General features: G+C 40.0%; 1 protein-coding gene across 3 annotated transcripts; it reads right to left on the bottom strand.

The window, feature by feature from the left end:
- Positions 1-1,230: 1,230 nt before the first annotated feature.
- KRAS (KRAS proto-oncogene, GTPase) lies at positions 1,231-25,910 on the bottom strand. 3 transcript variants are annotated; one of them, XM_032107547.1, is made up of 5 exons: positions 25,758-25,898; positions 24,657-24,895; positions 19,023-19,201; positions 17,154-17,313; positions 1,231-4,780 (listed from the first exon to the last, which is right to left on the bottom strand). In XM_032107547.1, the coding sequence occupies exons 2-5, from the start codon at positions 24,765-24,767 to the stop codon at positions 4,664-4,666; spliced, it is 567 nt and encodes a 188-aa protein (XP_031963438.1). In that variant the 5' UTR covers positions 24,768-24,895; positions 25,758-25,898; the 3' UTR covers positions 1,231-4,663. The 3 variants fall into 3 exon arrangements, with proteins under 3 accessions (XP_031963438.1, XP_031963437.1, XP_031963436.1); XM_032107546.1 differs by lacking the exon at positions 1,231-4,780 and adding an exon at positions 10,983-11,117 and having other exon boundaries at positions 24,657-24,779; positions 25,758-25,910; XM_032107545.1 differs by lacking the exon at positions 1,231-4,780 and adding an exon at positions 10,983-11,117 and having other exon boundaries at positions 25,758-25,909.
- Between the last annotated feature and the right edge of the window lie 26 nt (positions 25,911-25,936).

Genomic DNA, 25,936 nt, shown 5'->3' with positions numbered 1-25,936 from the left:
CTCTCTGGAGGATGGGGATACAGAAGGGGTAAGGATGGAAAAGGATAAAAGGAATAAAGGAGATGCTCCCATTGAGTCACAAAGTTCAGAGTGGAACCCCTTGCTAAACTGAGCCCCACATCTGACCAGTGGTTTGTGTGTGAAGGTTTAACAGCACTTAATCCTTAATTTAAAACAATTTAACTAAAGACATGTAGAATTTCCTGTAAGCACAACAGAACTTCCTATAACTCTCTCATAGGCCTGAGTTACTTGCAAATCTACAGTACTTAGAATCTCTGAGAGCACTATCCATTGTACATTTTCTGTAGCATATCCACACACACAGTCCTAAAGGAGTATGTACAAGGTATAAAATTCACCTGGAATTCACTGAAGCACTTACCTTGGATACCTTTGCATCCTCAGTGGCTGAAAGGTTGAGCCTCAAGCAAAGGGAGCATCATTCCACGCTCTGTTGTCTCTGCTGGTCCTCCAAATACAGCAAACAAGAGTTCACTGGCTCTGAGAGGCCCCACACAGAGGGACACTTCTGATCACTGCCCACTGCAGTCCAGGAGAGCTCTGAGGCCCTCACTCAGGCACTCTTTATAGGGTCACAAGAGAGGTGGGTTTAGGCACAGCCATTTTCCATCCTGACCACAATCCAGGTCGGTAACTTCCTTTGAAATTTCGAAAGCAAAAATGCTGTTCCACTGGGGGTGTTCTTCAGGCAGGCAAAATAAGTTTCCAAGGCTGTTGGTTACAAAGCAGGAGCTCCTCAGACAGCACCAATTCCTGGGAACTGTTCCTGATGAGCTCCAGAGGAGCTCAGCCCAAGTGCTGCTTGTTAAGGCTGAGGCCTGATGAGCATTTCTGAGATCACAGAGGCCTGAGGAGGAGGGAGGGGGGGATGCAGCACCACCCTCACAGAATTCTAGGACAGAATTTAAGAAGTGATGGCAGAGTACAGTACCTTGTGATGAAATGCACGTGCTCCAGTTTCTACCACCACACTGATAAGAAAAATTCCTTCCTCATCAACTGAGCTCCTGTACACTTCCACCTGCTCTGAGCAGCTGCCCCTCTCAGAGACAGGGACACCAAGGGGGGCAAGGACAGCAGCTCTGTGACAGGCAGCACCAGCAGAAGTACAGGAAAGAATGGAGAGCAACTGCCAAGCACACAGAATTTGTGGGATGCTCTGTTACCTGAAATTCTTGCGGAGGAGAAGGACACTGGGACAGACGCTCACAATAACTATTTTTTATTACATTACAATAAATAGGAGCAGTACAGTTTGACAAAAAAATGACAAATTCCAGATCACCTCACAGCACATACTCCTAAAAACATTAAAAATTTTAAAACAAACAGTGGTCTTTTTTTTTTTTGTCCCGTTTTTTAACTTAATGTCTGGCATGACCAACATTCCTAGGTCACACAACCAAATTATGGAAAAACTGGATCACACTGCATATGTTCCACATCAAATAAAGCACAATGTACAAAATGTGCATGTTTCAGTTTACACTATACAAAAATAGTTAAAATACATTCCAGGTAAACATATTACATTAAGAAGTCATTCTAGTAAGAAGTTGGCACTCAAGAGGAAAAAGCAGAAGTATTTTCAACATGAAAACACAAGACAGTGGAATAAAGAAATGTTAGGAAAGATTTACCATCTATGTAGCTTTATGTAAACTTGAGACACAATGATTTGTTTTACAGTTTGATGGTCTTCGAAGGTAATAATTGTATTGCTTCAGTCTAGACAAGAGCAGAAGATTGTGTGTGTCAGTATTTACCCATTATCCTGTTACTGTAACAAAGCCCACACAGCAAAAAATTAGCAAAAACTTTTCAGGGCAATGAAGCTGGTCAGAATAATTCCTTCTGGAGCAAACCAACGATCCAGGTTTTTAGCAGAGTTACATAAAGCTACTGCAAGAAGGTGTTACTCCCTGACACATGGCAGTCTGACGTGGTGACGTGGGCAGTGACTCCGAAGCTCGCTCAGGAGCTGCTCTCAGGACACACAGCACCCAGGGATGTTCTGTGGAAGCATCTCAAACAGGGCAGGGCAGTGATGATGGAGCAACTTGTGCAAGCTGCAATCCAACATGCTTCACCAATCTCAACAAACAGGAAGACAAAACTGCACAACAGTGGCAAGGATGGGGTTGGGTTGGGGTTTTTTTTCAAGTAAATAAGGGCTAATCTAAATGGATTTTGTACTAAATTAGACTGGCAGCTACAGCTCACTTCCGCTGAAAAGACCCAACACTGGTTCATATATAGCTTTATAGTAGAGCTATATAAATCCACTTTGATGAATGAGACATTTCAGCTACAAATTCTCCTGAACAGCTTTTAGTTAAATTAACATCAGCATTTTAGACCAGCCCTAATTTGACATGCAGTGTGACTCAGTTACCAAAATTAAAGTAACCTTAAAATTACTTCCATTTGCTCAAGGCTTACAGCCCACTTTTGCTACGTTCTTCATGTATAATCAAGAGTGTATAAAATGTGCAAATAACTGTCTCCAACACCTTTTAACCTTGGAAGCTCTGAAATATTTTGTGACATTAAGAATCTGTTCTTACTCCTTATTGGTCCTGACAGTATAAATTCAGTTCTCCTGTTACTGTTTTTCAGAGTATTTCATAACTACATTTCATGTTGAAGCTGAGAGGAGTGGAGGGGACTGGATTTTGGTGAAGGATGGGAATGGGGAGGCACAGGCAGGGAAAGGCCTGATTTCTCCCAGACACAATGAAATTAAAGAACATGGAGCAATCCAGACACTCCGTGTTCCCTGCCAGCTTTGCAGCTCTCCACCTACAACAGTCACTCTGATATTTTTTTTGTAGAAGCAAAGTAATACGTTTTACAGAAATGGTCCAAGTTACACAGTGCAATTTTTACATACCTGTGTAAAATTTCCATGGAATACCTCAGGTTAGGGCAATGCTGCTATTCCCTGTTCCAAGTTTTCCAGTGTCCTGAACTATCCTACTTCAATGTCTTGTGTTCTATTTTTTGGGGACACCAGAGTCACACCTTCCAGTGTCACTCTGCAGCTGAGTCAGCTCCTGTGAAGAAGTGCACCTTCAGGGACCAAAGTTCTCCTGAAACAAACAACTCCACATTTACAGGGAAACACCAGGAACTTTTGGAAACACTGCAACTACTGGCTCATACTTTAGTGGATATCTAGGCTACTGCAGTACCAAAAAGGAAAAGCTCCTGCAAAAATCCTGCATTAATTCCAATCAGAAAAAAAAAAAAGGTGGGGGGGAGTGGGAAGGGAAGAACAAAAATCACAAGAGAACTTAATCACAGAGAAAGACAACATTAAACTCTTGGTGTAGCTTCATGACAGTCTAGACACTGGAATGCCACTCACCAACCATTGAATCAGTACTTCACAGACATCACACAAACAACACTGACTCTGGAAACCATGTTCTATGCTGACAGATTGTGCAAATTCCACACCATTTCCATGGCATAGTGGATTTCCAAATTATTTGCATGAAGCAGCTAAATTCAACTTGTTCATTCACTCATTTGATGTTGCTAGAATTTAAAATTTCTCCCCTATTTTGAAAAATGGGCATCTGGAAATATTTTATGCCACTCTTTAGGGTAAAAAAAGAAAAAGGATGGTTTTACTCCACTATGTATTTTAGGATTGATTCTGATTTAATTCTTACGGTAAATTCTGGGTCCATGTGTGAATTAACCTAAGAATTTGAATCAACTTCTCTGTTAAGGCATTCTAGTATTTCCTAGGGACACTCAGGGTGAAATCCTGACCCTGCACAAATCTACTCAAAGCTTTGACACAGAGGGATTTCACCTTGCTCTTCAGACACAAAAAGTCAGTGAAGCTCTTAAAGCAATGCATTAACAATAGCAAATCAACCTAATTAGAACTTTTACTTTTTCCATTGCCAGGTGTGCATTGTTGTACTTTAAATTTTTTTCTTTTTTTTTTTTTAATTTTTTATAGAAAAAATAGAGTATTTAAGGAGCGACCATGACAAATTGCAGTGAATTTTTTTTTTGAAAGTTTTCTCTTTACATTCATTAAAGTTGATCTGAAATGCTACAAGACTAGATGCCTAGAAGCAAAATCTACAGGAAGACTATAAAGGCTTCTGGTCTCTCTCTATTGCAATCAGTCTAAAATTAAGGAAAGGCTGAAATGAAAGTTTCTTTTGCTAACTAGTCCTTTTTCCCAACCAAATTTATAAACCCAAAAATTTAGAGGGGATGTTAAAATGTGTAGAGAATCATTTGTTTGCTTTGCACACAGAACAGAAGTTCACAATCAGTAAGAAAAATAGGAAGTTAGCAACTGTGCATGCACCAAAGAGTCCTAAGACAGTTCTCAGGTTTTTTGTGTGGGGTTTTTTTTGTTTGTTTTGGTTTTTTGTTCCTGTTTTTTTTTTTTTTAATTTCACAGGCATTGCTAGTTCAAGAACCAACAGTCGAAGAATACTGGCACTTTAAGAGGAATGAAGTTTCCACTGTCATTTAAAACAAGCATTCAGGTAAAGCTAACAGGATCATGAAGCAGAAAGTAAAGTAATGCTAAAACAAATGCTAATAATTTAGTGTAATGTACAAAATTACTTCAGTACTTCTTAAGAATAAGGATAAATTGTATTTACATAATTATACACTTTGTCTTTGTCTTCTTTTTCTTCTTTTTACCATCTTTGCTCATCTTCTCTTTGTGTTTTCTGATTTCTCGAACTAATGTGTAGAAGGCATCATCAACACCCTGAAAAGATCCAGAAAGATACAAATTAGGATCAGGTTCAGACTCAGAGGCTTGCTGAGGTACTGCCTGTGTCCTTCCCTGGCCACGTGAGGGGGGCTCCATCAGCACATTTTGCTGCCTACCTGCCATCCTTTGAACAATGAATACTGGCTGCAGGATTAATCCTGTTCCTCTCTGGAATTCTGAGCAGCACTGACACAACCACCTGAGGGAACTGCTTTGGTGCCAGCAGGAGCTGACACCCACTGCCCTATTCCTCAGCTGTTCCTAAACTGGGCTTAGGGCATCCTGCAGGTTACACACAGGTGCCCCATGGGTGAAATGCCATTGCTGATGTGGGAAGGAAGGTAAGAAAGTGTGTGCTGCCCTCTTCTCTGTCTCCAAGAGCACACCTTGCCCCACCTCAAGCTAGTAAAGTATCACATACAGAGTGTGTATTTAGGCAGTAATACCTCACAATTAGGTTGTAAGTATATATTATCATAGAATCATAGAATCATAGAATGGCCTGGGGTGGAAGGAACCTTAGAGGTCCTCCAGTTCCAATCCCAATGCTTTCCACTGCTCCAGCTTGCTCAGAGCCCCATCCAGCCTGGCCTTGGGCACTGCCAGGGATGGGGCAGCCACAGCTTCTCTGGGCAGCCTGTGCCAGGGCTCACCACCCTCACAGAGAAGTTGTGAGGCATTAATAACTATCTTTATTTATGCTTTAACTATCTATATGCAGCTCTGGAATGTGAATTCTAATATTTGTACCAATAATTCAATACCAAAGACATAATATGGCTAATCCACATATTCAGATCATTTCTCAGGCACACTGGTGTATTAATCGCACCACAGTTTTATAATCTTTACACATGCAAATCAATCAAATCAATCCCATGTCCCAGTGATAAGTTATTTGATAAATCATTCTAGTCAACTTTGAAAGATAAGGACACTTGGAACACATTCTCTCTGGTGCTATATAGTCACTTAAAATCTCCATGGCTCCAAGACTTAAGCTACAGACACAAAAGCTGAAGTTTGTTCACACTGAGTAGCGTTTCATTATTTTCAGGGGTAATTACAGCTGACCAAAATTAACTCTGATCAAAAGAGACCAGCATATCCACAAGCCTGATATGGACCACTACCAAGTACAATGTTGTACAATGTACTTTGTTACAACTTACTTATGTGAAACAATTTATGGCCTTGCTCTCAGGTTGCTTCAAATCCCACTAAAGTGCCCATGTTGTCAGTATACCTTTACATTTAATAATTTGAGTACAGGCACTTATAAAATCATTAAGATGAAAATTTTCTTGATTCTTTGCTGCCTTACTCCTTATATCTTTTAGATAGATGAGAAATGTTACTGTATCAAAGCAGCCAAATGCATCACTAGAAATTCAGCCACACAAGTTTTCCTTCAAGTTGCCAAAAAAAAAATGAGACTCTGCATTTCCTCCTCTGTGCCTATTTCAGTAAAGAACTGAAAGTGAACTCTGAAAAAAAACAAAAAGCCAAAAATAATCGAATTCATTACTGTTTCAGCCAAACTCCAAGTGGTGATGAAACTTAATATGCAAAGTCCAAACAACAGGGAGGTGTGAAATAGCGTCACGTAAAAAGCAGCACTCAGTACAGTTAAATGTACTTAAAACCTTCAAGTTCATAAAACATTTACACACAACTGATGTTCAAAGCCCTTGGCAGTGTATCTCCCAATATAAATAGCACATTTTTGCATATTCCAAGACCTTGCAAACAACTTGTTCTACATTTGGAGGCACTATTGACCAATATAAAATTGATGCAGCATGCCTAGTGGGAGAATAGCCTTATTTCTGCAAAAAGGTCATGTCACTCATTAGTTTATGGAAAATTAAAAATACTTGGTATTACTTTAGAGAGAACTAGTGTATTTTGCTAACAGCTTCAGCATTAATGCACAAAGCGAATATTTAGCAATGTTCAAGTAGGGAAATGGTATAGAAGTAGCAACATTTCATGATTCCACTGCAGGTTTCAGTATTAAGAAGGAGGAGGACAGCACTAAGAATCTATCAGAACAGACAAAACAACAGTTTCATTCCTAAAACACAAGAACCATATAAGAACAACCCCTGCCCAATGTTCTTCTACAATACTGTTCACACTGCCTTATAGAACCACCTTTCAGAACTGGCTTTCAGTTGGTGCCTTCAAATGAGACACACTTAAAAGCTGCAATTTAAGTCTTCAAACGAGCAACCCTCCCTCATTAAACTTGTTTTAAAATAAATGCAGAGAAAATAACTTGAACAAAGTAATACCCAGATACTATAATGAAACTTTAAACACATGATGTCCCAATCAAGGCTGACATTTTTAGTCTACCTAGTAAGAGGATGATCTTTTAAATGCAGCACGTTGCAACATAGAATCATAGAATGGTTTGGGTAGGAAGGGATGTTAAAGATCATCTCCTTCCAATCCCCTGCTGTGGGCAGGGACACTTCTTGCTAGACCAGGTTACAGAACTGACTTGGCTTTCATCCTTGCATTGACACCTCTGCAGACCAAGCCTCACTAATTATTGATTATGTTTGGTCCTGCCACAATTTGTCTTCAATTCAGGTCATTAATAGAACATGACATACAAAACTGTGCTTAGACCATTTGTGAGTTACAAGTGGAGAACACAAGGTAAAGGGGAGGTCTTTCACTTTTCAGCCTGCCCATTAAATTTTAAATGTGAGTAGTGGATACTCTGCCTCCAGAAGGTCCCTGAAGGCATCAATACTGTGAGATCAAAGGCTGCCAACCTTTCCAGTCAGCTTTCAGTAGGAAGGGACTGCAGGCAGCTGACCTTCCTCCCTCTGACAATGCACTTATTGTGTGCAAGCCTTTGGGGGAAGTTAAAATGCACTGAACGAGAGCTTTAAATCCAGGCTCAGATTAGAAACTCACAATTTCCTGTGCAGGCTCAGAACTAAACCCCAGAGCCTCACTAAAGGTGCACTGGCAGGCCTTGCTCCTGGGCCTTGTTCTTCCAAAGGGCGGAGCGAACAGAAACAGCAGAACTGATCCCACAGAAACAGCCTGCTCCTGGCTACAAGTTTGCTTTTGGAGCCCCACGTGGTCCCACGGCTTTACAGAAGTCTGGAGATGTCCCTGCGTGACCACAAGCATGCATGAGACTGGGCAACAAACCTGGCTGGCAATAACAAACACCAAATTCATAAGGAATTTGGAATTCCTTAAAATCCCAGCCCAAAAAATAACCATTAAACAGGTTCTAAATTGTAGGAGTTCTTTTTAATATTTTTTTAATGTATAATGCATATATACATACACACATGTATCAGTCAGGAGGAACAGAAGTTATCTTTACACCTCTGTAGTACTATGGAGGGAAACTGACAAACTGCACTTTGACTCAAGAATTTAGGCATTTTTAAATTCAAATACAGAACTTTTCTAATTCAAACTTTTCCCTATTAACCCAGCTCAACCTGAATTACATTACCTAGATGTCTGCTTGTGGTGTGCTTTTTATTTAAAAAATCTGGTGCTTTCACAAAAAAGAGTTCTTCTGAGGATTTCACATGGAGTTTTGGAAATTTCTCCCTGCTAGCTGGAAATTACAAACGGAGCAAAAGATGTTCTGTTCCTTCTGCTTTACCGTGTAACAGCCAAAGGAATTAAACTCTCGGAAAGCATCAGCAGTTCATGGCAGTCTGGGTAGTTGAAGTTTTCAGTTTCCTTGTGCAAGATTAATATAACTTAAGAAGGCATCCACTGGCAACAAGAAGATAAACAATATTCCAAGAGGGAGAAAAATACTCTGAACCATCCAACTTGATTATTCACAGAATACTATCATTGCAATCTGTGTTACAATGAATATTTTTGAAGTCTAAAATCCCAGCTGTAAGGCTCCCACCATCAGGTGCTGCTCTCCTTAGCCACCTACTACACATCAGACTGAAATAATACATTTTTTTACTGACTGGAAAGTAATACAAGCCAGGCTGGTTTAAATGTCAGACGTCTCATTCCACTCAAATCACTACTGAACTACAGCTGTGCCATGCTAATTTTGGAATATGCTTCCTCCAGCGTAACTCCCTAAATACAAAGTTGCTGAAATGCCTATCAATACCATGTAGAATTCACTAGGGGATAAAGACAAATGATTCCTTCCCTAAGTGGACTCCTGAAGTTCTAGAGCCTTTGATCCAAGACTACGTTGCAAATAGGGTGCAGGGAAAAAAAGAAAACAACAAACATCCAAAACTCAATAATATCCACTGCTGACAACAGACTTCCCTCACGGGAAGAAAAAAAACAAGGTGCAAAACTCCCAAAAAAATACTTTTCTTGGACATCACCAGAAAGAAAGCAGGAAGCTGGTAGAAAGCAAGCATGTGTTCACTGAGACATAAAAAAGAACCTTACAATCTGCAAAAAAAAAAAATCCTTCCACTGAAAACCACAATTCCCACCATCCTATTCTCATTCTCCCGACAGGAAGGGAAAGCAGACAGAACTTAGAATCTTTCAAGTCCCAGTATAAAAAGAATAAATTCTACTTTGTGGTATGGTTACATCAGTAACACACCAAGTAACTGCAAAGTTGGTTTCCAGAAGGCTACAGGGCTTAAGCAATTTAATTCCTATTGCTCTCATCAAAAGTCATCTTGCCCAGCTTCTCTTTGTTGTTTTTGATAGCAAGGGGAATGATAAAAGAAGGTGTTTTGATGGCATCAATTTTAGTGATACTTGGATGCAAGACTGGGGAGCTTCGTGACTGAAGTTTCCAGTTTCCTGCAGGAAACCTGTGATGCAAAGAGCATCACAAAGTGATTGAATCATATAATTAAGGTTGGAAAAGACTTCCAAGAGCATCAAGTCCAACCTCTGACTGATCACCACCGCGTCAACTAAGTCACGGCATTAAGTGCCACATCCAGTCATTTCCTGAACATCTCCAGGGATGGGAACTCCACCAGTTTCTTTAGAAAAAAATCCAAACTAAATAATTACCTCTGAGCAGTCATTCATCACTTAAAAGCTGAGACTAATAAGCCTGAGCAGATCTAGTAAAAACTGCTATGAATCAAAATTTCTCCCCCAGAAAGAAAAATAAAACTCCCTCACTGAAAGGAACATTCCCAAAATGTGACAATCTCTGGAGGATACCACCCAAATTCTACTATTTCTCTGCCACATACTCTGAAGTACAAACACACACCTTGAAAAATGAACAGTTTTTCTTTTACACAATGGATATTTCAGGTCATCCTCCAGTTGGACAAGTATGTAATGAGTAACAACCCACTGTCTGCACTGGTGCAGTAAGAGGTGAAGAATTAATGGGATAGGAATAACTGCAAGGAGCTGCTCCAATGGTTTGTTCAAAAAGCCCTGGAAGTAATTTAGACAAGCACTTCTTCCGTATCAGTTTCTTCTGTCCTCACCTCCTTCCTTTTTTCTTACAGTGAAATATATAGATAAAAAAATCATTTTATGAGAATTTGAGTATTGGGCTTTTCTGGTGCTTTCTTGTTGGTTTTGGTTTAGACCCCTCTCTCCTCCAGTGTTCCTTCACTGTTGCTTAACCCCCACCTCTTGTAAAGGCTCTCAAAAAAAGGTGAAACCTTACTTTGTCCAAATCTGGATCACTCGTAGCATTACGGTTGACAAAAAAAAAACCCTAATGGCTTTCTAGAAATGGTAAGGGTAAAGTTTTTAAGCTGGGGAAGAACAAAAAACCAGCACGGCATAAGGAAGGACCTGAGAATTAAAAAATCCTGTACACCAGCCAAACACTGTTTTGCTGGATTAGGAACCTCCTATTTTTGCATCTGAGGAGGACTACAAATGTCATAAACTTCTCCCCTCAGTTCATCAGCCTGAAGATTCAGCCAATATTCACTTCAACAGCATCTGCAATATATTCCTAATAAAACTCCTTCCTCCTAACTTCTTCCCACTCAGAACGGTGCCTCCATTTCCCAACTGGAGAATTCAATATGCAGTAATGACTTCTTGTTGATCCATTTATCAAAACCCCATGAAACAAAGCAAATCCATATTCAGGACACTGAAATGTGATTAGTTTTATATCTGCAATTATGTCATTGATTAGCCACAAAAAGTCTGATTGGCAAGACACCCTCAATCAGTTTTATTTGGCAAGTGATTTGCAACACTTACCCTGTTACATTACAAACTTACCCTGTCACATTACAAGGCATTTTTTAATTTTCACGCACCCTGGAGTCTTTTCTTCTTTGCTGATTTTTTTCACTCTGTACTGTCGGATCTCTCGCACCAATGTATAAAAAGCATCCTCCACTCTCTGCATTGTAAAACACAACTCCTTAAAAATCACCTTGTTAATGATTGAGACAAACTGGGACACCCATGGAAGGGGAAAAAACCACAACAAAACCACTGAAATTATGAGCTTTACTTGAGAGAAGTATATGGAGCTTCATTTATGTATTTAAAATGCTGAGCTTGCTCATCTGCTGCTTGATAAATACTTCTTAATTCAAGCTTAATTCAACATTTATTGATTACCAATTATTGTGAATATCTACGCTTCAAGCCCTGCTTTTCTTCTTTGCATGGTAACACTGGGCCAAAAAAAGAGTAAGACTTCTTTTCTTCCATTGCTGAAAACGATACTGCTTGTGTTACTTAATCTATTCCCACATTTCTGTGGGCATGGATGTATTCAGGAGGCACAAAACCTTATTAGATTGTGAACTGGGGGGTGCTTATAAACACACATAGTTAAACCACCCACTTGCAGTTTTGAGCCAAAGTGAGAACATGTTACTGTCTGGGCAAAGAAAAGCAAGCTCCTTTATGTTCTGTTCTTTAGATAAGAAGGGGAACTTTGCAAAAATCCGTGGATCAAGCTACCAAAGTATTTAAAAGTCCCTCCAGCTGATTTTGTAAGTGGTTATAAAGAAATAAAATTTTCAAAAGTACTAAATTTGGGGCAGTGTTGTTTTTAAAGCTACTTACTTTAAAAAGCAAGCACTATGCTATTAAATTTAGTCAAAGTGATAGGTGAGCCATGTCAGCAAATGTTCATTATTATCATCTTTAAGAGCTTGGTTACATCAACAAGACACACCTGATCTGTTCCTCTGGGCCACACTCAGCAACCTCGAGGGTCCCATAACAATAATTAAATGCAAACTCTATGTGAAGTTCTGCTGCTTCAATTTTAATCTGCTGCAGAAACGCTCCTCAGGTGTTCCAGGGATGACACAGAGCTACATGTTTTACTTCTCTGGTCTCACACCTTATTTTTCTGCAGATCTGCATTTAGGCCACTTGGATATGACACCACAAGCATTAAAAAAAATAAATATATGGAGACTGAAGACATCTTTAACGAAATACAATACAAAGAGATACAGCACCAGCTCTAAGTTATAATATTTCAAAATTAGTGCATCTCTGCATAAATTTAAGAATTTAAATCAATCTATGAGGATGTTCTTACTAGAACAAGATGAAAAATGTTTTACCGCAGCTTTTTAAGGGGAGAGCAAATCTCTCCTCTGCCTTACTATCAATCTCAGTACTTGTCTCCTCAATCAGATCAACAGGGTTGTGAATTTAATACCAACTCATCATTTGAAAACAAAACCAGAACTGACTGATGATTGTGATAAGCAGCACAACCACTTAACCGCCAAAACTTATTACTACCAGTGGACAGTCTGGGCTTTTATTTGGCAGATTTTCCATAAATTTTCTCTCCAATTCATCTTCATATTATGCACTGAATAACAAAAACCAGCCACCATTTACTGCCACAGTTACTGAGCCATTTTGAATTACCTGTGCCACAGCTTATCACATTAAACACTCATTTTTAACACACTGCTGCTTATCTGAGGGTTCTTCTGAACTACAGCCTCTTCAATTTGAAGATTAAATTAATTAGATTTATTTCTTGGATTGTATTTCCCTGTATATACATAATGTGTCCTCCTAGGATGTAGGAAAGTACGGCCAAGTCTTACATTCCAGGTCTGACAGGTTGCAAAATGTAAAGAAAGCCACTAAAAACAGGCAAAATCCAAGTAAAGCTCATACTTCCATGTTTTTCTGGAAGGAATGGAAGTTTCTTTCTTAAGTGGAAACAGCAAACATTGATCAGCTGCTATGTGCCAAAGTACAGGCTGTACAAGAATCAACATTTTTGCACATCTACTGTTTTGCAGTAGAAAGATGTAATTTGATTATGGAGCTTTCACATGAAAAATAGGTAACAATTCTTGAGTCAACATTTATTGCCAACTTTCCCATCACCAGCAGGAGCTGTAATTTGCTTTAGCAATGCAGAGAGATGGAGAGAAACAGAACAAGAAAAGAAATTGGTGTTACTGCCACCACCAAGAATAGTCTTATGAACCCTGCTGAAAGAGATTATTCTGAAAGAAAATCTGTACAGACACATATTTGCTTATATCATTAGCACAAAGTGACATTTTGAAGAGCCAGATGCCAATCCTATAAACTTAAGTCTTTTTAATACCAATTTAAGACTCTCTAGTATTTTTTCCTTCAATAAGCAATGACCATATATGTAACATGGGATTAACCAGTTCTTTTAGCTGTCAGAGCTGGAAGCAAAAATACCTTTGGCAGTTATTAAAAACTTCAAAATCTAAACAGCCCAAGGAACTCAGGACATTGAGGCAATGTTTTTGAGGTGCCTTTGCCTCCTGAATGACAGCCAAACACTCCATTTAAAATATGACTATGTGCAAAGAAAGGCTGTTTCAAACACGAAGTATCCCAAACAGGAATTTTCACAAGCTCCACTTCTGGAGCATTAAAGGAACCTTATGAACGTTAGCCTTGACAACTCAAAATTGTTCTGTGTCCATCCTTAAACACTTCATCACAGCCAATCTCCTAAAAGCAACCAAAACTTTCTTTCCTTGGAGTTTTGTCCTTGGGGGAGGACTAAGCTGTTCCAGAAAACTTCTACCTTACAACAGACAAGTGACATGAAAAAACCCCCAGTGTAAAGTCTGACCAACTAATTGAAAACAAGGCTTTAACATGAAACCTGTATGCAAGAACTGGATTAAAAATGGCTTGGAGTGATACAGTATCATTAAACAGATATGACAAACCCCTAAAAAAGCAAACTAAGTTATCAGTTAGCCATGAATTTTAACTGAGATCTAGCAATGAATTTCTGTAAATACTGCCCCAGTTACTCCACCAGACCAGGCACAGGTTCTCAACTTACTTTCATCACAAGGTTGGGGCCTAACCCACCTCAGACAGCTGAAATAACCAAAATGCTTTTTTAACAGCATCCTGGTGATTTAGGTCAACTTCTTCATTCCACACTTTAAAAGTGTGTTTAAGCATATATTCTCAATAATGAGACCTCAAACTTTGGGAAATCCTTTACTGTGCTTGCAATAATGCCCATTTATCTGCTTTTCCTGTGAATCCAATACCAGAAGGAAAGCTGCAATGTTCCAAGGGAAACAAAGCCATACAGTCAAACCACACTGGGGTGGTCTGGCCTTACCCTGTGTAACTTCCAGGCAAAGGGAAGCCCAGTAAAGAATGGGGGATGCAGCCTTGGTGGGGATAAATCAAGTTTGTCCCTCATCTCTCATTGATATTATTGATAATATTGGGAGCTACATGCTCATAGACAGGGAAGAACTTGAATATAAAGCTTATGTCAAACAGAGAAAAGCAAAAGCAGCAATCAAAATAAACCCAAGCCATTCATTCCCTTCTCCACAGGGATTGTGAAAGGATGAGTAACTGCATGGCCTTACGAAACCACCAGCACTGCCACTTGTTTACATTCAGAAACAGGATTATCACTGTTTTTCATAAATTACATGATATTAATTTCAGTCAGTGGTCTAATTAAAAATAGTAGTAATCTGTAGCCTTATACCGAAGTTGTAGGGTCCACTAAGGCAAGGTTTCACTGAAGAATTCAATGATTTGTATGAAAATTCACAGAAGGATTTGGCTTAAAACACAATCTTCGTGCAGCGAGTTAAAGTTTGCATCTTTATTCTCAGTCAAAACCCAAACACACTAACCTTTAGAACAACCTATTTCTGTACTCCATTTCAATATTCTTCTCTTTTCTGTCCTTGCCTTTGAATTTTTGGAAATCTTAAAAACTTAGTTGAACTAAGACATCATCCTGCATGAGCATGCAATGCCATCCTCTTAAGAAAGTGTCTTGGAAATCAAAAAAGTCTACTCTGACAACTACTTCCTATTTCCACCTTCCCTGTTTCCTTCTACAGAAACATTCCTGATTCCCTCTGAGCTCCAGCAGAACTGGGCACAGGAAAGGGCAGAGGCAAGAAAATGGTGCTTTTCAGCAGGGCGTTAGTGATGATGTTTCCATGTGGTGGAAGGTGAGGACAGGAATGGAAAACAAGGTTCTTCTAAACATTCATGGCAGACTTCCCACAGACTCCAGAAGACCACTAGCTGCATCTGTTCATACTTGGAAGTTCTCCATGAGGACAGAGAGGACCCGAGTTTTATTCCTATATTGACTTTTAGACAAAGAGTGAATAAAACTATAGCCCATGGGCCATATGCAGCTCACAAAATGGTTTGAATTCCCTAACTTAAAATTACTTTTAAAGAAAGTGTGTGTGTATATATATATTTATATATATGACAGTGTGGCTGAAAAATCATTCTATGCACATACACGCTCATGTCTGTACAATCACATACACTAATATTTAGTTCCTCTTGCTATAGTTAAATTCCAGTTCTTTCTCCAATGCCCCTTTTTGCTTCTCAAAAATACTTTATTTATACGGCATCATAGGAAGGAAATTCATAGCACAACATGCTCTGAACAGCACTGGGAAAGAATCAGCAACCATCCCTAGTGGTGCCAACTTTTAGAATCCAGGTTTAGAAACAGATTCTAAACAGTCTATTGGGCATCTTTATTTTAAAATATCCCTTTTAATTGAAATAGCTATGCAAAAGGAGTATTTCCCCAACAAAGCCTGATGCTCTGTAAGACAGACTGAACAAAGTAAAATCTAGATGTTAGTACAACACTTCTATTATTTCAAACCGTAAATGTAATTTCAGTTATTTTTTCACTCTCCCATCTCCATGACAGCCACTAATACAGCACCTTCCAAACAAAGCTGCTGTCACTATTCAGTCCACTTATATGCCCCCTTCTTCAGGGCACTCGTGTGGCCTAATTTATTCTCAGTCATTCAAGTTTGGTAATTCTGCTTTGGTTTTTTTAATCCTACCTAACAGAGACTTTCTTTGTTGCCAGAAGTTAGCATTGCTGTGTGAAGTTTTACTAATTAGCCCAGGTTTCAACTTGTCAAAAATTTGGGTGGGTGGAGCAAATTTGCACTAACAAAATATTCATTTCTCAGATCCAAAAATGCCTTACAAAGCTATGAGGAAATTCTGCCAAGTGATGTAGCTGGATCTCTTTCAAAATTCTGAGCAGTTACTCAAACTGCAGCATTCTGCCCTTATTTATCCCCTGAACTCCTGATTCACAACCTGCATATAACACTTCTGATTATGCAGAGTAGAAGCCACTCAGGCCTGATCTAATTTGTAATGACAGTAAAATCTTTGCTCTTTAAAGAGAAACCACCAACCAGCATTTTTTAAAAGATTGCTTTCTTCCAGAAGTACTGAACCAGTTCCACCTCTATTTGTAGAGTTGCTCTTCTCCTGAAAGCTCAGATGTGCCACTCTGTCACCTGAGTCCTCACACACCCCCAGAGAAGCACTGAAAGACCAGTGGGCTACAATAAACCAACAGTGAGCTCTAAAGTCTTAAGGAAAGTATCATTTTACACAAACAACTAATTCAGGAATTTCAGAAAGAGCCTTACGGCCAATTGCTTAGGCGTATCAAGCATGCCCCCCTAATTAGAGAATCAATGCCTCAAGGAAAAATTGCTTTGTTATTAATGAAAACACCTGAACCAGAAGAAACTAATTAGCTGCTTGTCTGTTTAATCCTCTTGCTGAGGGAAAAAAAAGCATTCACCTCTAAGCAGAAGTGCTTTTATTCTACTAAAACCTCTCACAAGGTTGAGAATGCTGCAACCACCTGACAGAGGAGAGCAACAGTAGGCCAGGTCTCACTGAGTCTGCCCAGTTGAAGCCAATCAATCACTCATCAATAAACAATTACCAATTACGAGCAAGTTGACAGAAAGAAGAGACACCCCAAAGATTTCCAATCTGCAGAAATGCATCCATTGAGATGACCAAGCAAATGTCAATGCCTGGAATAATTAACACTATGGTAATTCAGGCGAGAGCTCTGCCTTTGCATCTGGGAGGTTTTGAGCTTTACCTGTCTTGTCTTTGCTGATGTTTCAATGAAAGGAATTCCGTAACTTCTTGCTAAATCCTGAGCTTGTTTTGTGTCTACTGTTCTGGAAGGCAAATCACATTTGTTTCCTACTAGCACCATTGGGACATCTTCTGAGTCTTTAACTCTCTTTATTTGTTCCCTAAAAACAAAGAAAAAGAAAAGATTGCATTTAACAAGTATTAATAGTCTATATGGTAGACTTTAAAACAGCTGAAACATTCAATTAACAGAGTCCAACATCATTCCTTATGTTAATTTACTGCACATGCACTGTTGGAAGCCACTAAAAAATAAACTGACCAATCCTGTCACCATCAAATTTAGCATCTTACTAAACAAAAACAAACCAACCAACCAACAGCCTGGTATTTTGCAAACTACTACAGGTGTTAATGACATTACACTGGGGTTTTTAAATTTTTTTTTTTTTACTTTTTAGCAGCTAATACCAGAATAAGCTTAACAAGCTCTGGTATGAATCTTAGTACTTACCTCTCATATACAACACTCATAATATTAAATTAATTTGCCAAAACACTGCCAAAAGCTCTTTGTCTGCTGTCTAGATTTTGGTTTGGTTTTGTGGGGGAGGCTGTGATTTTATTTTGTTCTTTAACTAAAGACAGCACTAAAAATTCTGCATTTAGACAGGGGGGTTTGAAACTTTGAAGACAACTGGTCTGGCTCTCTACAGAGAGAAATTTGGTAAGAAAATCCTTCCAAGCACCAGTTAGAAAGCATCTTGGAAGATGTTACATGTACTTGTGAAGAAACTTGAATAAAAATCATTGATTTCATTACTTTTGCCTTCCCAAACAATCTAGCAGTGTGTTCCTTAATATAGACACTGTTTCCAGCTCTTTATGATTGTTCAGCTTCAAGCCTGGAAGGTCACCCACAGGTCTGCCAATGCACAGAAGGAATTCCAGCACTCAACTCCCAACACTCTTTGAAATAAACTGTGAAGGTCTTCTTATGCAAACCTGCAACACTCTTTAAAAAAAATTCCTCAGAAAAACCTCTGTGCTCCTCCTTCTCCTTACACCAACATCTTTCTTGCCTTTTTCCCTTCTTCCTCTAAAACCACAAGAAACCTATCTGTGATATTATTAATTATTAGAAATGCCTAACTGTGGATAGATTAACTTGTGTTTGGGACTAACCTTAGGCTGATGCTGATTAACTCAGTGATCTTTGGTGGGAATTGCATTGGCTTCTAATAGAATACCCAGGGAGAATTCAGGATAACAGTAAGGTACCAAGTTATAAATGATCTGCTATAGTCATCACCAGAAACTGCTTCTATTTCTAGATTAGTGTACTTGACAAAGAAAGCATGAGTTGGAATTCTTAAATAATTATTTTTAAAAAGATACTATGAAGAAAATAGTAAGAGGTTGCTTTCTAGTGTCATTTAGGAGCTCTGGTGTTGTGTGTCTGTCCTTCTCAGGCCTCAGGGCTCACACAGGTTACTCTTCTCACAACATTCCCCAGGCACTTCCCCCTCCAGTCCCTAACAAAACCAGCAATTGACATTACTGTCTGTATAATCTCAACAGTTTCAGTTTTTCCATCTTAGCAAACAATTTTATCAATGGAATGGACAGAATTTATCTTTGGGTAAGTCTTGACTTGGAATACTAAGTCACATTAGTTTACACCTCATTTATGAACGAGACATTTACAGATTACCCAAAATTCCAGGTAACAGATGCACAAATAAGTTGCAATATTGTTAATTTTCAGATTTTCCCTATTTCATGAGAGATCACTAAATTATCCCGAGGAAGAACAAGCCCCCTGCACACCTAACACAAGAGCTGGTTGATTATCTCTTCATATACACACCTATAATGGTGAATATCTTCAAAAGACTTTGTATTGTTTATGGCAAACACACACAGGAAGCCTTCCCCTGTTCTCATATATTGGTCCCTCATTGCACTGTATTCTTCTTGACCTGCTGTATCAAGAATATCCAAGAGACAGGTTTCTCCATCAATTACTACTTGCTTCCTGTAGGAATCCTAGGAAAAAATACACCTTGGTTAACCACAAACAGGTAAGGTTTTGAACATCAGTAAATACGGAGACAATCAAATTATTTACTAGCAATAAGAATGACTAAAAAGGTTTGACTATGCTTAACCTTACTCAATCTACTAACTTTTTTTTAAATTACAATTTACCCTCATTCTATGCCACAAGAACACACAAAATAATAAGCCAGAAAGAACACACAAGTAAGACAACTCCAAAAACCTATGCCACTGAGAAGGAAGAGAAGAATAAAAAGCCTTCAGTATTTGGGACAGGAAATCTGTGTTGTATGCCTGAGCAGGTGTTTATAATGCTATCTGTTATGTTATCAAAGTTGAGCTGATAAATTTGAAATTCAACCTTTTTAGCCAGGACAGACCAACAGAGCCATATTAAAACCCTGATGGGTTGGTTCATGGAGATGTCAGAACAAATTATTTCAATGCTATTGAATCAAAGCTTTCAGGTCACTGACTCAAGTGGCTAAAATCTGTACAGAGTCCCACCAGCCAGATTGTATTACATCTCTATTTTGGTGCTAGGCCTCTATGAGTACACAGCTTTAGCAGTAAGGAGGTGAGCATTACATGCCCAATAACTTTTGTGAACACCTCTGTGTTTGAAATAAAGCCATGGCAATGAGCTTGGGAAAGGTGTCATCAACCAGCACCATGAATTATTCCCAGTAAGCAGCTCTTGTAACAAATAACAGATATGAACACAAGCTCCTACTATCACCTTTCATCTTCCTTAGCTAGAGATTAACCCAACATTGCTGCTCTGTTCTATCTGACACTATACAGGAGTGAACCTAAGCTACTGGGAAGGGAATTAAAGAATTAAAATTGCAATTTTAGCCAGCTGCAAGGTGAATTCAGAACAACCTTCCTTCCCTTGCATCCATTTTAGGGCACAGTATACCTACTATTAGGCACTTCCTATCAATTTGTAATTTTACAAAAGGCTCTCTTCTTTCCTGCTGCTTATGCTAAGAAACAAGCAGGAGGTAATTGTATAGAATCAGTATCTTAAACTAAACCAACTCTGGAATCTCACATTTACTCTTAAATCCAGGCTCACAATATCAGATAAAACAATATTGACTGTTTATCTTAAAGATAAAAGTTTGCATCCAATATGATTTTGGAACTATTTATTTCACAGAAGTGGAAATTCAGTGTTCAGGTAAGAAGTGGGTAAGTTACTTTAGAAACTTATAAGGCATGTTTAAATATTGATACAGCTGAGAAATACACAAGCTCCAATGTGTTTTAAAATAAAATTAATATTCTATCTTGCTGCTTAAAGTGGAAAAAAAATTACAAAAAACCCCCAAAACCTAAGGATGTATCTTCATTCCAACACTTCTATTCAAGAGCAGATCCTCCATGTCCAAGATACCTTTATCACAGCACTTAGCAGAAGTTCTATCATTATACCAGACATATTTACAAACATTTCATTTTCTCTTCTTGCAATTTGACTGCCGGTTCAAAAATATGAAAAGCAGTTCTTGAAAAGCCTGTACTATTCCTTTCCATCCTAAGGACTTCAAAGGGAAAGAAATTCCCCTCAACTGAGCTCTAAAAAGCTTTAAGTAATTTTCATCAAAGAAGATCATTTTTAAGAGAAAAGAACTGCCTACCATGTTAGCAGCAGCAGCAAAGATGCACCAGCAAAAAGCACAGCACAGATACAAGAATTACTATTCTGAGGTGCTAAGTTGCTTTGCCACTTCTGGGGAGAAAAACTTTGTGACTACCTAGTGAGGAGATTTGAGGCAGAAGGAAAAGAAAGATGTGGGAGAGAAAACTGAAGCTTATGATTTCCAGACAAGTGAAATAATAAATATTTTTATTTTCGGCCTTTTTTCCTCTCCCCCTTGCAAAACATCAAACCTGAAATCACATTTGTCACTGATAAGTAAAAACAAAATGCAAACTAGAAATAATGCAAACTAGAAGATTAATTCCTAATTCCTACCCAGCTTCAAATGTGAAATTCCAGTTTTTCCCCAGCATACAGACTCAGCATATCTATGTAATTTTTAAAAATTTCACTGATCACTTAATATGCTTTTATTGGCCCTTCGCAAGCCAGAGAAAACAGCAAGAATTATGTTAGCAGAGGAATAATTCCATTTGCTCACAAGCACTGATAAGAAAATGTGATATGAAATCTCAGCTCTACACTACATATGGAATTTAGCTAAAAAAAAAAAACAAAAAACAACCCAGTGCTTAATAAATCCCATCTAGGCAAGTAATTATTACTCCACAAAAGTCTATTATACCAGAGATTTAATGTTAAAACATCACAGCTCCTGAAACTAAGCTATTAGTAAATATTGGTGCTTGTTTCACAAGGGCACCGGTCATTTAAGAACACAGACTTAAATATCAGTATTCCTAAATCAGCTGAGGGATTTGGCTAATCCAATTTCAAAACCTCTGACAAGCAGCTAGGAAAGCTGCTCCTTCTCCGGGACGTTTAAAAGACGACACATATTTAGGGCTGAAATGTCCTGAAAGTGTAAAAGAGCTAAAAAGGACAGAAATCCAAGCGATCACAAATGAGATTTACCCAGCCTCGGCCGGTAGAGGGCACTGCCCCAACTGCTCAGGCCAGATTTACAATGGTTACTGCACATTTAATTTAAAATAAAACACTTAAAATTACTTGGCTATAAATCCTTGCTCGGACATCTACTTCAAATAAAGTACTGGACTGTGAAACACACATAAAGCATAGAGATCTGAACAACTGCAGCCACCCAAACATTCATTTTCAGTCCTCTCCCTGCCCTGCCATCTGCTATGCTTGGATTTAAGTAATAAAACACTCAAGCAGGCCCTGAAACTTGACATTTTCCAACCAGGTTATTTGTTGAATCACCAGGTTTATTCCACCAAAAAACCAGCAGCAAAATTAACACCATAAAGGCACCTGTGATTAGGTAATTAGTGTGTTTTTTCCATATCACGTCTTCACAACATGAGAATTTTACAAGTGTGGAGTTTCATTCTGTTAATCACAGGAAATATTTAGAATTATTCAGTAACTGTGTAGTTATGAAATATACCATGGACAAGAAACATTAAACTATCTTCTTCTCTGTCTACCCCAACATATTTAGCTTGATTATCTTCAGGGAAAAGGAGTATGGCAATGAAAGAAACAGTAGTAAGAGACAAACAACAGTAGTGACACTACTGAATTATCCTAATTGTTTACCAATCAAGGCAATTTTAGCCTTATCTCCTCATACTGTCTAAAACCCACTCCACAGCTATTGTTCTCTGATCAGCATCACAATTGCACCTACACAGGAAGCACCATCACACAACCCTTCTCAACCAAGTGGGATTCTGTCCAAGCATGAACCGGAGCATTTAATCCAATTTTTTTTTTTTTTTGGCCACTCCAAATCACGGCCTGCCCTTGTTTGAACTGAATTATTGCTTACCCACATATGAGCACACACAAGGCCAGTGACCAGGAGGATGAAGATACAGTTTCCATCCTCAAGGTCTCAGAATTTAAAAGATAAGGGGACCTAGTAGACAAGAACTTCTAAGAGTAGCAGAAATTATTGCTGCTGCATGTGACAGCTGTGAACCCTGGCAAAACCTATTAAGTTGCTTCACAACGAATTAATTTGGTGTCTTTCTTTTAGAAGAACACATGGATTCTGGACCACTGAATTTGTGGCTACCCCATCCCTGGAAGTGTCCAAGGCCAGGTTGGACAGGGCTTGGAGCACTCTGGTTTAGTGGAAGATGTCCCTGCTCATGGAACATGATGATCTTTAAGGTCCCCTCCAACCCAAACCAGTCTATGATTCCATGAATAAAAGACACAGTTCTGGGATTTTTAGGTTCATTCTATAAGGAACTGAATTTCCATTTTATTGTTTTACATTAAAAATGTATTTGTTGTCCTTCAAATCAGTCAGCTGGCTGAACAGTAAAGTCCTTCGAGTGCTCCAGGAACACTGGCATTTAAGTTTCTGTGTTCCTAAACTGGTTTACACAGTGACAAACTTATAGATGGACCTGGACAGCACTTTCTACAGCACCTAAACACACCTCTAACCTAAGAGAAGCCTAGGTAATTATGAAAAACACGAAAGACCAACAGCCTCCAAAGGTCCTTTTGCAGGAAAAACTAAAATCCCAAGTGGCCTGTTCCTCTTAGGAAGTTTTGTGTGATTTTAAAGAGTGTTGGGGGTTGCTGTTGTAAGACTTCCTATCTTAGTAACTGAAAGTGCTGCTCTGCTGGTGGAAGTCAAACACAGTTTTCTGCACAGGTTTTGTCTGCAAGACCTTCTGCAAGCAAGATGTTATTTGGCCATGCAAGAGACAGACAAGACGACACACAGGCACATGAAACAACCTCAACACATCTCTGTTTGGGCTCAGGCCCTCACTAAATTTCTGTCACCTCAGGGCACTGGCTCCTTTTGCTTGTGTCTCCCTGAAAATCACTACCTACACACTTCCCAAGTCTCCATTTTAAGCCCAGATTTAAACCCCTGTGATTCCTTCAAGTGAGCCTGGAAGTGCCTCGCTGGATAAACATATAAATGAAGTCATGAGATGCAGAGCTTCAGCGCTGGGAACATAAAAACCTGGGGTAAGTTATGGTGTCATTTCTCCTTTTATAGAGTCTGAGGTTATTAAATGCAACGATCCACAGGAGATTTCAGACAACACCGGTATTTTTCTTATATTTAGAAGGCAGAGCTTGCCTGCTCATGATAAACCTTTAAAACAGCACAACTTTTAAAGGTTAAGATTACAATTTCAAACTTTAAGGTACTGAGCCATGTATTTCAAAGAATCCATTCCAGAAGCTATCTCCTAACATTTTCTCTAGATAGGGAAGCATGCACTGGTGTGTTTAAACAGAGAAAAAATAAAACAAAACAGGCCCCAATTTTTGCTTCATTCACATTCACATTCTAGGTCACATTTCTCACTGTGTAAAACAGATCCCAGCGATAGGAGCTAAGAAAGACTGGCATTTCACAACCACTGATTTCCTTCTACTCAAAAGAAAAATGTCACATTTTTCAATAAAATGTCACAAACCTCAAATTTAAGAGGTTGCACAAAGCTATGAAGAGTTTCACCATGCATTTTCAAGTGAGTTTGCAAATACTTTGTCATGGAGATCCTAAACACACGCATCCAGACTGCCCAAGGATTGATGGCAATTAACACCACGCTTTTAATTGCTCAAAACTAGTAATTTTTTACTGCAGCTGTTGTTCCACAGCCAGATCAAGAAGCACAGCAATTTTGCCTCCAATGCAGGCCATTATCTCTGAGCTCTTTTTACTATAAAGCCTTGTCCTTGTGGTAAGTGTCCAAAAGCAAACAAGCACCATTATTAACTGATAATCTCCCCTCACAAAAAGTATGAGATGAAAGTGTTTACCTCTATTGTGGGGTCATATTCATCCACAAAGTGGTTCTGGATTAGCTGTATTGTCAAGGCGCTCTTGCCTACACCACCAGCTCCAACCACCACAAGTTTATACTCTGTCATTTTTTAGCAGACCTGATGACAAAGAAACCAACATTAAGCAGAGCTGGGCTCCCACTAACGAGGATGCTGCCGGTGCCTTCTCATTCAGCGTCAGGATCCTCTACTATTACCGGGAAGCAGCTCCCTCCCTGCAAGACAAGACAAAAAGGGATGAGGGAATGCTGCTCCTCAAATATTACACACACAGGGAATGTAGAGCGGGCACTCGGCCGACAGGCAGCGGTCACACAGAGATTAAAAAAACACGAATGAGTAAAAAAAAAAAAAAAATACACTAAATAAATTTAAAAGGCACTGAATTCCGGGAAAGGCCAAAAGAGTATTTCGTGCAGGGAATTAATCCGTGCAGGGATTTAGCTCCCCGCTGCTTCCTCCCGGCGCCTCCCGGAGCCCGCCCGGGTTTCCCGGGGCGTCCCAGCGCCCCTCGGGATGAAGCTCACAGCCGGGAACGCGCCTCCCGTGGCCGGACAGGAGACAGGGCGAGCACGGCTTCCCCCGGTGGCTTCCCCTACACAGTTTAGGGTGGCTTTTATTAATTTTTAGTTGCCGGGCGAGCCGTGCCTGCGGGACCCCCGCGGCTCCGGGGCATCGCCCCCCCCGCCCCGCCCCGGCTCCCTCTGCCCCCGCCAGCGCCGCGCCCGCGCCACCCCAACTTTCCGGGTTTAAGGATCTGGGAGAAGGGGTGAGGGGAAAAAAAAAAAAAATCCATGAGGGCTCAGGGAGGGGTAGGGGATGTCTCGGGCGAGAGCCGGGTCCCGCAGGGCGTTGGCCACCTGTCCCCTCCCGCCGGGAAGGACCGGGAATGCGGCTCCGGGGGATGCCGGCGGGCGCAGCGGGGGTACAGGATAGGAGAGGGAAAGGGGGACAGGAGGGGGAACGGCGACGGGGGAGGAAGGGGGCGCCGGCTGCACTTCCCACCTCGAAGGGAAAGCGGGGAACGAAGGAAGGAAGAGGGTCGCCCCGGCTCGGGAGGGTGGGGATAGGCGGTACCTGGCTGGCGGTGCCGCGGGAGCTCCCGGCACCCGCCGTGCCCGCGCCGCGTCGCGTCCCTTCCTTTCCTCTCCTTTCCCTTCCCGCTCCGCGTCCCTTCCCTTCCCGTCCCGGTGCGAAATGGCGGGGGACGGGCAGGGCTGGGCGGGCGCTGCCCAGGGAGCCGAGCACCGATGCAC

The sequence above is a fragment of the Corvus moneduloides genome, chromosome 4, assembly GCF_009650955.1.
Source record: "Corvus moneduloides isolate bCorMon1 chromosome 4, bCorMon1.pri, whole genome shotgun sequence".
Lineage (NCBI taxonomy): Eukaryota > Metazoa > Chordata > Aves > Passeriformes > Corvidae > Corvus > Corvus moneduloides.
This window is presented reverse-complemented; position numbering and strand designations above follow the sequence as displayed.